At 40.2% G+C, this 12137-nt stretch overlaps 1 protein-coding gene across 4 annotated transcripts in view; it reads right to left on the bottom strand.

Annotated features, from left to right (window-relative positions):
• Window positions 1-364: 364 nt before the first annotated feature.
• Window positions 365-12137, bottom strand: part of LOC115594660 (procollagen-proline, 2-oxoglutarate 4-dioxygenase (proline 4-hydroxylase), alpha polypeptide 2) — a 39849-nt gene continuing 28076 nt past the window's right edge. Inside the window, exons 12-16 of one of the 4 annotated variants that reach the window (XM_030438858.1) lie at window positions 9053-9112; window positions 8916-8981; window positions 6822-6890; window positions 2994-3090; window positions 365-1995 (exon numbers count right to left, since the gene is read on the bottom strand). In XM_030438858.1, coding sequence (XP_030294718.1) covers window positions 1925-1995; window positions 2994-3090; window positions 6822-6890; window positions 8916-8981; window positions 9053-9112 — 363 coding nt within the window. In that variant the 3' untranslated portion in view covers window positions 365-1924. The other 3 variants (XM_030438859.1, XM_030438861.1, XM_030438860.1) reach the window with 3 other exon arrangements.

Here is a 12137-nt window from a genome sequence, read left to right as displayed (position 1 = left end):
ACCATGACCAATGTTGCCAGATTTGCCCGACAACAAAATGCTTAGTGGGATCCTTGAACCTATGAGGTCACACTGAGTCACATAGAGTCGTATTGGGTCAGTCTGTGGTTTTCTCCTCTAGCACATACTAACAACATATTAACAATCCAGAGTCAGTTTTTCATTTCCTCTGTTTAAATTACAGTACCTGCTGTGTTTTGGGAATCTTAGTGTTTGTCCACTGTTCTGAGTATTTGAGACTTAGAATCTATTTGCACTCAGATGTGCAAGGTTACGATTGATAACTAACTTTCCTGTGAGATTTATAGGAAAGTGTAGTTTATCAGTCAGTTGAGCAAAACAAAAAACGATGCCAAAGACAAAAGATTTTAATAAAAGACACTGTTTATTGACTTGCTTGTTTGTCATCTTATGGAAAGAGCATACAACGTAACAACAGTGTAATAATTTAAACACTATATAAATAAAATGTGGACATTTTTGGAGGAATGTATTTCTCCGTCAGGTTCAAAGGGGAAAGAAACAATTAGGGTGCCAATGATATGAAACAGAGTGAAATGGATTCTACCACCATTTTATTCACAAAATAAAGCTGTTAGGAAAGTCATGAAGATACAGTAAAGCCATTTTTGTCAAAATGGCTGACAGTGACTTGGAACGTTCATTCCATTATTCCCCCAAAATATTCTATTTGATTTGCTGTTGTTGTTGTTTTCTTTAGCCCGGATCTTAAATTCATCTTATTCTTTGCTTTGCATCCAACTTGTTTGGTTAACTGACATTTTTAATAGTTGGTGGCCAAATATTAACTGTGGCTCAGGGGTAGAGCCAGCTTCTTGCTATCAGATGGTGCTGGTTCGAGTCCCCTGGTTTGCATGTTGAAGTGTCCTTGGGCAAGATACTGAACCCCAAACTGCTCCTGCTGTGCTGGTCTTGCATGGCAGCCACCAGCATCAGTGTATGAATGTATGTATGAATTACCGTAAGTCACTTTGGAGAGAAGAGTCTGATAAATGCCCCAAAAAAATTAAATGAATAATTCAGTTTTAATTTTAGTCCCTTTGCTTAACAACTTGAAAGTAACGAGTCGAAGCATCATGTAGTTCAATTAATTGTCAACTCTGATGCCGATTGTGATTTATTAATGTGGTACAAAGTTGAGGGTTAGGTGAAGAGACATCACAAAAAGCTGCCTTTTCACACTCATTAAACGATAAATAAATCTGAAGGAGCTGTTCTGACACCTTTTGCTATGCTTTTGTCACACTTTATGTATTGTTAGATATTTTAAACAAGATTTTAGCTGAATTAATAAGGGCATCTCTGTATTACCACTAATGCTACTGCTTTTACTTTGAAAGAAAACAGTTGCTGCTCACTGTTTGAAGACAAAGATTAGTGGTACAGTGTCGGGGACACACTGTTCACCTGAACGTTTTAGTTTTTTGGCATCGGTGGTAGAAATATTTGGCAGAGGGCTCAAACCTTTGGATTTTTTATTAAGATCTGAATGAAAACAGGCATAATTGGAAAACCAAGATCGCATTGAAACAGCTTGGTGTTTTATTTAAATGTTCATGAGTTAAGTCTATATACAGTACTGTACATGTTTTCAGTACATATTTAACTCAGTTCACTTGCTGAATTTAAGTGGGGGTGGTGTGGGGATGGACTTGGAAAGGGAACTGAGTTGTTAGAAAAGAGATTATCCAGCCAAATCCCCGACACCAGGTCTCCATTTCCTCGAAAGCATTTCTTAATCACGTAGACCAGCTGAAGGGGGAAAAACACTTGCATAAGTGTGTAGAATGTATCTGAGAGTTGCATAATTTCCAGAATTAAGGCACTACTGTGTGTGTGTGTGTGTGTGTGTGTGCGTGTGTGTTCGAGTGTTTTAGCATGTTCCATATGTGTGCGTCAAAATTCAATCCACTTCTGTCAGGCCGCAGGGTCTCCTGAACTCTTGACCTCGCTCATGAATCCACTTGTTTGACACTGACAAAACAGAAAGAAACAAAACTAAATGTCATCGAGCAAAAAATTGCTGAGTCGGTGTAGCCATATCTGTGTTGCTGCGATAATTTAAAAGCGTTACCCCTCTATGGTTAAGTGTATTGTGTATTAATTTAAGTTTCTACCAGAACCTGAAACGTAGATCTTTTCCGAGTAAACTAACCCTTGATATAAAGCACCCTGCCCCGAATCTAAACCCTACCAATAATGATGGCATGACTGAGATGCAGATTTATTTGCGGCAGACTTGGCCTGTTCATCCAAAGAGGAGTATTCCTGGAAATAAAAAAAATGCTTTCCTGTGTATCTAAATCAAACCAGTTTTCAGTCACATCACATTATATGTTTAAGTGGATTATGACTAAATATACCAGCGTCTTCTCTGTTCACTACATCTCAAAGACTGGTCAAATGTATTGTAAATGGCCCCGAACATTAACCTAGTATCTGCAGGACCTCATCTTGGCTGTTGTGCAGAGGTCTGTTTCCTTAAAACATTTTATCAGCCTCACAGGTCTGATTCTCCAGATCACATTTCAAAATAGGCCACAGGAGTGTTTTGTGCATGAGCAAGCCAGCATACAAATGCATAACACCTGGGTATGTGTTTCTTTGTGTGAACTTTGAGTGCTAAATGTACATGTTGCAGCCTGTCAGGCAGCACTGTGCACTCAACGATCAGTTGGATTGATTGACTTTAATAATGGCACCAACTCTAATGACCACAAAGATCAGAGTATACTTTTTAACTAAAATATCCTTTTCGCATCAAAGATAACAAGATGACCAACTACACCATGGATGTCAGAAATGTGATGCAATGGCTTGCTGGAGCAGTTCTATAAAAAGAGAAGTGGGCAAAATCACACATGAACACCAGATATTACAAACATCTCTTCTACAGATTTCTGATGGAAGAGATTTCCATGTTTGATTTGAATTTGAACAGTTCATTGTGATGAATCTAAATTTAGACTCACCCCATTTACTTCCTACTAAGACAGGACAGGCTGCATGTCTGGTCCTATAGTCTCCCTCTCCACTCTTGAAAAGATTGTACCAGAACACTGCCGTCCCCTGTGGAGAAATGACACAAACCTTATGGTAATATCCAAGTGTGCAAGAGAGAAGGAATGTGGAGATACACATGCAGGAAGGAAAAAAACTGGAGGAGAAGAGGCTTCCCGCTGTCAGTGATTTATTACAGCAGTATTTCGATCCATATTTTCCTCCAGCAGACTTTGGTTGCTTAACAACTACAATAGGTTTTTGTTTGCCTCATGAATAAAAAGCCTATTGGGACTGTATTGCAGCCAAAGCAGCTGAGTCAAATGTGACGACCTTAAAAAGCCGAGCCTGCAAGTCTGAATCTGAGGACATATTATTGCATTATTAGATTATTATTGTTCCCGAGTATTGTGAGAAAAATATGATAACATTTGTAAAGGGGCTGAATAACGAGTCACTGGAAATAAGACGTCATTCATTCAGAAGGTGCCATGCTTTACATTTACACTGAGGGCACTTAGGAGACACTTTTGTTCAAAGCGACTTCCAATAAGTACATTTGTCACAAGAGAGAAACCACAACATGTCACCGGCTATAAAGTCAAAACGAAACAATGTAAACAATTTTCAAGCCCTCATCTGAGTATCGTAGCTGCTATTTATCAGGAGACCTAATGAGTACTAATGACTACCCCCCCCTCTTATAATTGAAAAATAATTACCGTGAAGAAAACATCACCTAACATTTAAATTTAAATTCCCATTGACAATAACAATCTGAAGAAATCAGGTTTTACTGCACATTTGTGCTGGTCCGAAAGAGCTGCAAACGGAACTAAACGTCAGACACATGGAATGCCACAAGCCCGTGTGTGGTAATTGTGCAAGGAGAGCGTATGTAATCTGCGGAGAGTGTGACCAAAAATATCACGACACAATGAATGCCTTCATCACTCAATTAGGTATTTACATGAGAGATTAAAGAGTTTAAAATCTAGTGGTTAAAATGATCGTTTACGGCCGTTCTAGTTGTGTTGGAATTCCGGCTCTTCTAGTGCTAGACATGTTTCAAGGTGTAGCCTATAAATACTTTTCTTTGAATAATAATGTGACTGATATAGTTTTTCACACAAAAAAGTAGGCCCCTTTCTTGTTGTCCTTTCTTGTTGTCCTTTTCCCTCATAAAAAATTCCAGAATCAAGAGATATGCAAATATATGTTGTGTGATAGCTTTAATATATAGGCCCTAGTCAAAATTCAAATGATAAGCTGTAGTTTAGAAAATTAGAAGTTAGGTCAGAGGGTTTTCCTCCAAACACCTGTTAATTGACAGCGCTGAATAGAGTTTTATTGACAGAGGAGAAAGATTGTGGTTGACAGAGGGAGATAGCTAGCTTGAAAAAATAATTTCCGTGAGGAGAACACTTTAAATTTAAATTCCAATTGGCAATAAAAATCTGAAGAAATCTGGATTTATTGCTCATTTGTAAACACAACACTTATCAGTCTATAGGCAAGAATCTAAATATTTATTAATTAAATTCCATTCAAATTCGCTTTATTGGCACAAATGCCACAACAACAATCTATCTATAATACAAGGAATCTCTGTCTGTGTGTGTGTGTGTGTGTTCCTCAAATATCTCTGCGGATCAGGATCAGACTGACCTGAGAGTTTCCACGTGGCTGCTGCGTGGTTCAAGGGTGTGCTATTTCGCATTTGTTTGGACTGCAATGATACCGTTAATAAATTATTTCATAAATGCTTTACAAATTCCACGAGCATTGTCCACCGGAGCCACCACAGTCACGCGTGCACCAGAGCCAATCACTGCAGAGCACACAGCCACCCCCCACCTTAAGAAACAAGCAGATTTATACCTGCAGCGGCGCGAGCTGGACCGGGATTTTGCCGGCGGTTCGGTCCCGTTCTGTTCTGTGCATCTAAACTGACTGTTGTGGATTAATGAGACTAAACGAGTCCGGATCGAGTCTGTTCGGGTCTGAGGAGATCCGGAGACGCGCGGACAACAAAATGCAATCAGATCTGTGGATGTTCGTGTGTAGCTAGCTGCTATCCGCTAGCTACACAGCCCACCTCCCGATCGAGGCGATCGACCGGACTCAACGGCACGTCCAAAACCAGACTTAGGGTAAATAATGTCCGCCACGCTTTTTCGCGAACATTGCCGTCACTTTGCTTTATGTCTGGTGCAGGAAGAAACGTAAAAAACGGGCTTTTGTCACGAAAGTGTCCAAGCAGCAAATTTGGTTGTTGAGGAACAGGAAGATGTGGGAGGGACGGAGGCGGATGATTGACAGGCAACGACGGTCGGTGTATAGACAGCGAAATTGAGAGTTGAGAGATTTGTGACATATAGCGTGTTTGGAGTGTATAGTTAGTGTGTTATGTAGTGTTTGGTGTGGTGTGTTTAGTGAGTAGTGGAGTCGTGTTGTGAGGCAAAACAATCAGGAGAAAGCTGAATGTGGAGCAGGCAGGAATGAGCTGAGGAGCCTGAGGCATTGCCTGCATTTAAATGTAAATAGTAACACATAACTTTGTAAATTTCAAAAACTTATGCACCAGTTCAGTAAACAACGATTTATATTTGCATTATAACTAATGCAGTTGGTTCATTAAACTGTTTGTGGTTTTCACAGTAAAAAACTAACTTAACTTGATTTTGTGTTATTTTGTGATTTTAGGTCCATAGTGTTAATATAGTACCTTAAAATGAAAAAATAACTGTACAGTCACACATGTGAGGTTGTGCTGAAAATAATTACACCAAGTAAGACAAGGTAAATAGTTTTTAAGGTGACATATAATGGTATAATCAAAAGTAGTCAAAAACAGCCAGTTATATCCCTGACGTCCCACCTTCAAACAGCCTCATTTGGCCATCCATGAAAAAGCTACTGAACCTCCCACTTTTCTATAGAAATACATGCTTCCTACGGGCACTGCACTAGTATTGCTAAAGCACCAAGAACCACAAAAAGAGTGCCTAGCACAGAACCGTTATACTTGCTGTTGTATGTGTGATGGTTTGTGTGTGTCCAGTCTGGACAATATTTAATTGTGTGAGTGAAACCATAGTCTGTAAGTAGTGTGCGTTTTATGGCTGAAACAGAGTGAGAAATCAAAAGCCTCAAAATCGAAATCAAAGGGGGGGGGGGGGGTCCTTTGTTTGATAGCAGAGCGGTGGATAAACAGCAGGATTTTGCACCCACGGTCAGTAGTATTAGTAGGTGTATAGGCAAACAAACAAGCAACAACCACAACGACTATTATTCATTGTATTATTACATTTGTGTGAAGTTATTACAATAAAGATGTTCACGTCCCCACAAGCGTAATAAATCCCTGATAGCCTAATAGTTATTACATTTGTGGGAAATCGTGTGTTACATTTGTAGTAGGCAGCGGCTATTACATTTGTGGAAAATGTATTACATTTGTGGGTTTATTACATTAAATGCTGCAGATTTTTATTACGTTTGTAGGTTTATTACGTTTGCTGACATTATTACACTGGCGGGCGTTACAGGGCCGACTCAGTGGAGTGAATGAAACCTGACTGATTTGGGTCAAGGAGGTCGTTTTGTGAAAGATATGAGGACAGCTGGTTGTTTATGGCCTGTTTCAGGGTTTCACAGAGGAATGAAATAAGAGATACAGGTCTGTAGCTTCAGATGACAGCTGAGTCTAGGGTGGGTTTCTTAATGAGTGGCTTTACTGGAGAAGATGTAGAACACACACACACACACACACACACATACACATACACTCCTTTCACCTTTCGAGGCCAGATTGCTGCTCCAAAGTCAGGGAAGACCGTGGCCCCTCCTGCCTCCACATCGCTCATCTGAAAAGAGACAACAACTGGTTGGAGACCTTCTCTGAATGTTATAATGTCATCAATGTCATAATAATGAAAATAATTAGAAAATGTGTGTAGTCGTCAGTGGATATCAGTGGATGCAAATCAACTGACAAACTAAACGTTTTAACAGTTTGTATTTTATGTCACTTCAAATTACACATATTCACACATGACAGGAGTGTAAGAGAGTTGCTATATGTACTACAATGACGATGTTTACATGCACATGACGGTAAATCCCACCTGTCTTAATCAGAAAATGCTTCATTCACAATCAGGCCCAATGTGTAAAATACTGTTTACATGACCTGCATCTAAATCTGACTATCATCATATCTGGAATAACAGTCTAATATCAGTGTGCATGTAAACGTAGTCATGGAGAAGAAAGAGTGAAGAAGTGCCCGTCAGAACAATTATAAAGGGAATTTGGTATTTCCTTTAACCGACCCATTGGTTGTTCCACACACAAATTCCCAGTTAACCTGACTGAGATGATCAGCAGTGTACCGTAACACGAGGGGCTTACATGATTATTGATCTCAAGCGATGGCTGATCATCTAAATTATATGCTGGACTGTCGTTTTGTGAGGCACTTTCATTGTACTTTATGTTTTAAGTAGCCTGAACCATCCCTTTAACAATTATCTCAACTATACTTTATAAATGCAATCAACCGCTAGCGCTTATTTCTGTAGTATTTGCTGCTACCTGGCCATATGTTCCCCCTAGAGGTTTCATTGTATTCTGTCCTGCTTTACCCCTCCTGATAAACACACACTTACTGGCCAGATTATTAGGGAAACCTGTATAATGTCAAGCAATGCAAGACTACAGTTCTGCCATGAATTGTAGTTTTATGAATCTTATGGTTTGTCTGTCTTTGTTTTAAGCTGTAAGAATTATATTCATTTTACTTCTTGTTCTTTATTGATGTCGTGGTGGGTGGTGTTGAACTGGGGTGCATAACACTGAATGATGTTTCTTAGAGTCTGCCCTTCTCATGTATGTCAGTGGGATCGCCAGTGCAGACCAGTTCACATTATTACTAGAGATGCACTGATTGGCATTTTCTCTCTGACCTGCTGTCTCAGATTTTGCTGATTCAAAGACCTTTAATCGACAGCATACAGAAACGTTTGCGTGTTTATATTTATGCCTAAAAATGGCAGATAATGGTCTGTGGTCGGTCAAACAGTTTATCTCCAACTATTACATTTTTAAAGGCAAAATGTACGACAGAGCTGTTGTGTCAGCTGGCATTACTTTCTTCAGGTGTAGCTTAATAAGTGGCCAGTGAGTGTAGAGCACTAATGCACTGAAGCCACATACACATCATGTAGTAAGGTCACTGCTTCAATGGAAAAAACATTCAAGTAGATATCTCATTCAAAAGCTAAATATTTCACTCTGTTTGGACACAGATTTATTTCCTACAGCCTGGTGTTAGCAAAACTAAAATAGAAAGTGTCTCCAATATCAGCGTGTTAATGGGGATAACCAACACAACTCTCCACAATATGTACTAGAACTGATTGACCGAAAAACTTGATACTATGTTATTTTATCTGTAAGGTTATTTAGCCGGCGAGCAGGTGGTCGAGTGGTTGGAGCGCATGCCACGTGCGCAGCTGACCCTGGTTCGGTTCCGGCCGGAGGTCCTTTGCTGCATGTCACATCCCCCTCTCTCTCCCATATTTCCTGTCTGTCTACTGCTTAATAAAGGTGTCTATGCCAGAAAAAATCTAAAAAAAAAAAGGTTATTTAGCCATCCAGCTGATGGAATATTTATCTAGCACTATTTTTATAGTATTATCTCTAATCCTACATCGACAATTCTACGGGCCAATTAGTGAACCTCTATGAAGTCAATCAACCCAAATCCAAAATTGAACCACAGCTTATGCATTTGCCATGAACATACAATAAAAGACGGACGGAGAGTAAATTTTAGGCAACCACCCTGACCAGCCTTTAACCAACGACGACTGGATGCACATACTTACGTAGTTCAAAAAAGTTGCCACACGATTTCCAGTGCCTAATCTTTTGAAAGCATCAGGCTCATCTTTCTACAAAGATAAAATTCAAGAGTGAAAATACACGATGAAAACACTGCTCGCTCGCTCACACATGTACTTACGTAGTTTAGGAATGTAGCAAGTCTATTTCCATCGACCTTGAGGTTGCTGTCAAAAGGGCGCTGCAACAGATGTTTTAAACATTTAACCCATCACCAAAAAGACTCACACTAGGAGCCCGCCACAAAGGGCAATAAACTAAAATATCTGTCAGAAATGTTACTGAATCACAACTGCATTGCATGTTTTAGCTTCAAATGTATGCATGAAAAACGAATTTAAAACATAATGTACACAAGAATAAAAATAGTAAGGAGCACTTCTTCGTACTGAAGAAGATGCACAAAGGATAAAGTCAGTTACTTCAAGGGAACAGAGAACATAACCATTAGGCTGCTCCATCATTTCATGCTTTCTTTACCTCGGGTGAGTAATATAACTAAAGCAATGTCACTCCCTATCATGTATGTATAGCTGCACTTGCAGGGCACAAGGCATACAGCCATGGATCACATGAAATTCCCTGAGAGGGTTCACAGATATAACACACAGAGGGAACATAGCTCATGCTGTAGTAATACATCAAATCAGGGTTAAAGGGGTGAATGAACCTAAGAGAGGAAAATGAGCCTGTGAGCATGAGTCTGAGGAAGAAGCTGAGGAAGAGGGAGAGAAGCAGAAATAACTAAGTATGTGGATGTTAACTATATGAAATAAGAAAAGAGTTCATAAACAGGGAAAATATGGTAGATATCTTATTTGTTATAGAGAGGTGAAGGTCTATGACGTCTTGTTAGAGGTCTATGACGTCATGTTAGAGGTCTATGACGTCATGTTAGAGGGCTATGATGTAATGTTAGAGGTGTATGGCGTAATGTTGGAGGTCTATGACGTAGTGTTAGAGGTGTATCACGTCTTGTTAGAGGTCTATGACGTCATGTTAGAGGCCTATGACGTAATGTTAGAGGCCTATGACGTAATGTTAAAGGTCTATGACGTCATGTTAGAGGTCTATGGCGTCATGTTAGAGGTCTATGACGTCATGTTAGAGGTCTATGGCGTCATGTTAGAGGTCTATGACGTCAAGTTAGAGGTCTATGATGTCATGTTAGATGTCTACGACGTCTTGTTAGAGGTCTATGGCGTCATGTTAGATGTCTACGACGTCTTGTTAGAGGTCTATGGCGTCATGTTAGATGTCTACGACGTCTTGTTAGAGGTCTATGGCGTCATGTTAGAGGTGTATGACGTCTTGTTAGAGGTCTATGACGTCATGTTAGAGGTCTATGATGTCATGTTAGAGGTCTATGACGTCATGTTAGAGGTCTATGGCGTAATGTTAGAGGTCTATGACGTCATGTTAGAGGTCTATGGCGTAATGTTAGAGGTCTATGATGTCATGTTAGAGGTCTATGACGTCATGTTAGAGGTCTATGGCGTCATGTTAGAGGTCTATGGCGTAATGTTAGAGGTCTATGATGTCATGTTAGAGGTCTATGACGTCATGTTAGAGGTCTATGATGTCATGTTAGAGGTCTATGACGTCATGTTAGAGGGCTATGACGTAATCTTAGAGGTGTACGGAGTAATATTAGAGGTCTATGACGTAATGTTAGAGGTGTATGCGTAATGTTATAGGTGTATGGCGTAATGTTAGAGGTGTATGTGTAATGTTAGAGGTCTATGACGTAGTGTTAGAGGTGTATGGCGTAATGTTAGAGGTGTATGACGTATTGTTAGAGGTCTATGACGTCTTGTTAGAGGTCTATGGCGTCATGTTAGAGGTGTATGGCGTAATGTTAGAGGTGTATGACGTATTGTTAGAGGTCTATGAAGTCTTGTTAGAGGTCTATGACGTAATGTCAGAGGTCTATGACGTCATGTTAGAGGTCTTTGGCGTAATGTCAGAGGTCTATGAGGTCTTGTTAGAGGTCTATGACGTCATGTTAGAGGTCTATGGCGTAATGTTAGAGGTCTATGACGTCATGTTAGAGGTGTATGGCGTAATGTTAGAGGTCTATGACGTAGTGTTAGAGGTCTATGGCGTCATGTCAGAGGTCTATGACGTCATGTTAGAGGTCTATGACGTCATGTTAGAGGTCTATAACGTCATGTCAGAGGTCTATGACGTCATGTTAGAGGTCTATGGCGTCATGTCAGAGGTCTATGACGTCTTGTTAGAGGTCTATGACGTAATGTCAGAGGTCTATGACGTCATGTTAGAGGTCTTTGGCGTAATGTCAGAGGTCTATGAGGTGTTGTTAGAGGTCTATGACGTCATATTAGAGGTCTATGGCGTGATGTTAGAGGTCTATGACGTCATGTTAGAAGTGTATGGCGTAATGTTAGAGGTCTATGACGTAGTGTTAGAGTTCTATGGCGTCATGTTAGAGGTCTATGACGTCTTGTTAGAGGTCTATGGCGTCATGTTAGAGGTCTATGACGTCTTGTTAGAGGTCTATGGCGTCATGTTAGAGGTCTATGACGTCTTGTTAGAGGTCTATGGCGTCATGTTAGAGGTCTATGGTGTCATGTTAGAGGTCTATGACGTCATATCAGAGGTCTATGACGTCATGTTAGAGCTCTATGACGTCATGTTAGAGGCCTATGATGTCATGTTAGAGGCCTACGACGTAATGTTAGAGGCCTATGACGTAATGTTAGAGGTCTATGACGTCATGTTAAAGGTCTATGACGTCATGTTAGAGGTCTATGGCGTCATGTTAGAGGTCTATGACGTCTTGTTAGAGGTCTATGACGTAATGTTAGAGGTCTATGACGTCCTGTTAGAGGTGTATGACGTAATGTTAGAGGTCTTTGGCGTAATGTTAGAGGTGTATGACGTAATGTTAGAGGCCTATGACGTCGTGTTAGAGGTCTATGACGTAATGTTAAAGGTCTATGACGTAATGTTAGAGGTCTATGACGTCATGTTAGAGGTCTATGGCGTCATGTTAGAGGTCTATGACGTCTTGTTAGAGGTCTATGGCGTCATGTTAGAGGTCTATGACGTCTTGTTAGAGGTCTATGACGTAATGTTAGAGGTCTATGACGTCATGTTAGAGGTCTATGGCGTCATGTTAGAGGTCTATGACGTCATGTTAGAGGTCTATGGCGTCATGTTAGAGGTCTATGACGTCATGTTAG

The sequence above is a fragment of the Sparus aurata genome, chromosome 13, assembly GCF_900880675.1.
Source record: "Sparus aurata chromosome 13, fSpaAur1.1, whole genome shotgun sequence".
NCBI lineage: Eukaryota > Metazoa > Chordata > Actinopteri > Spariformes > Sparidae > Sparus > Sparus aurata.
The sequence above is the reverse complement of the archived record's forward strand: the minus strand, read 5'-3'. Positions and strand labels throughout refer to the sequence as shown.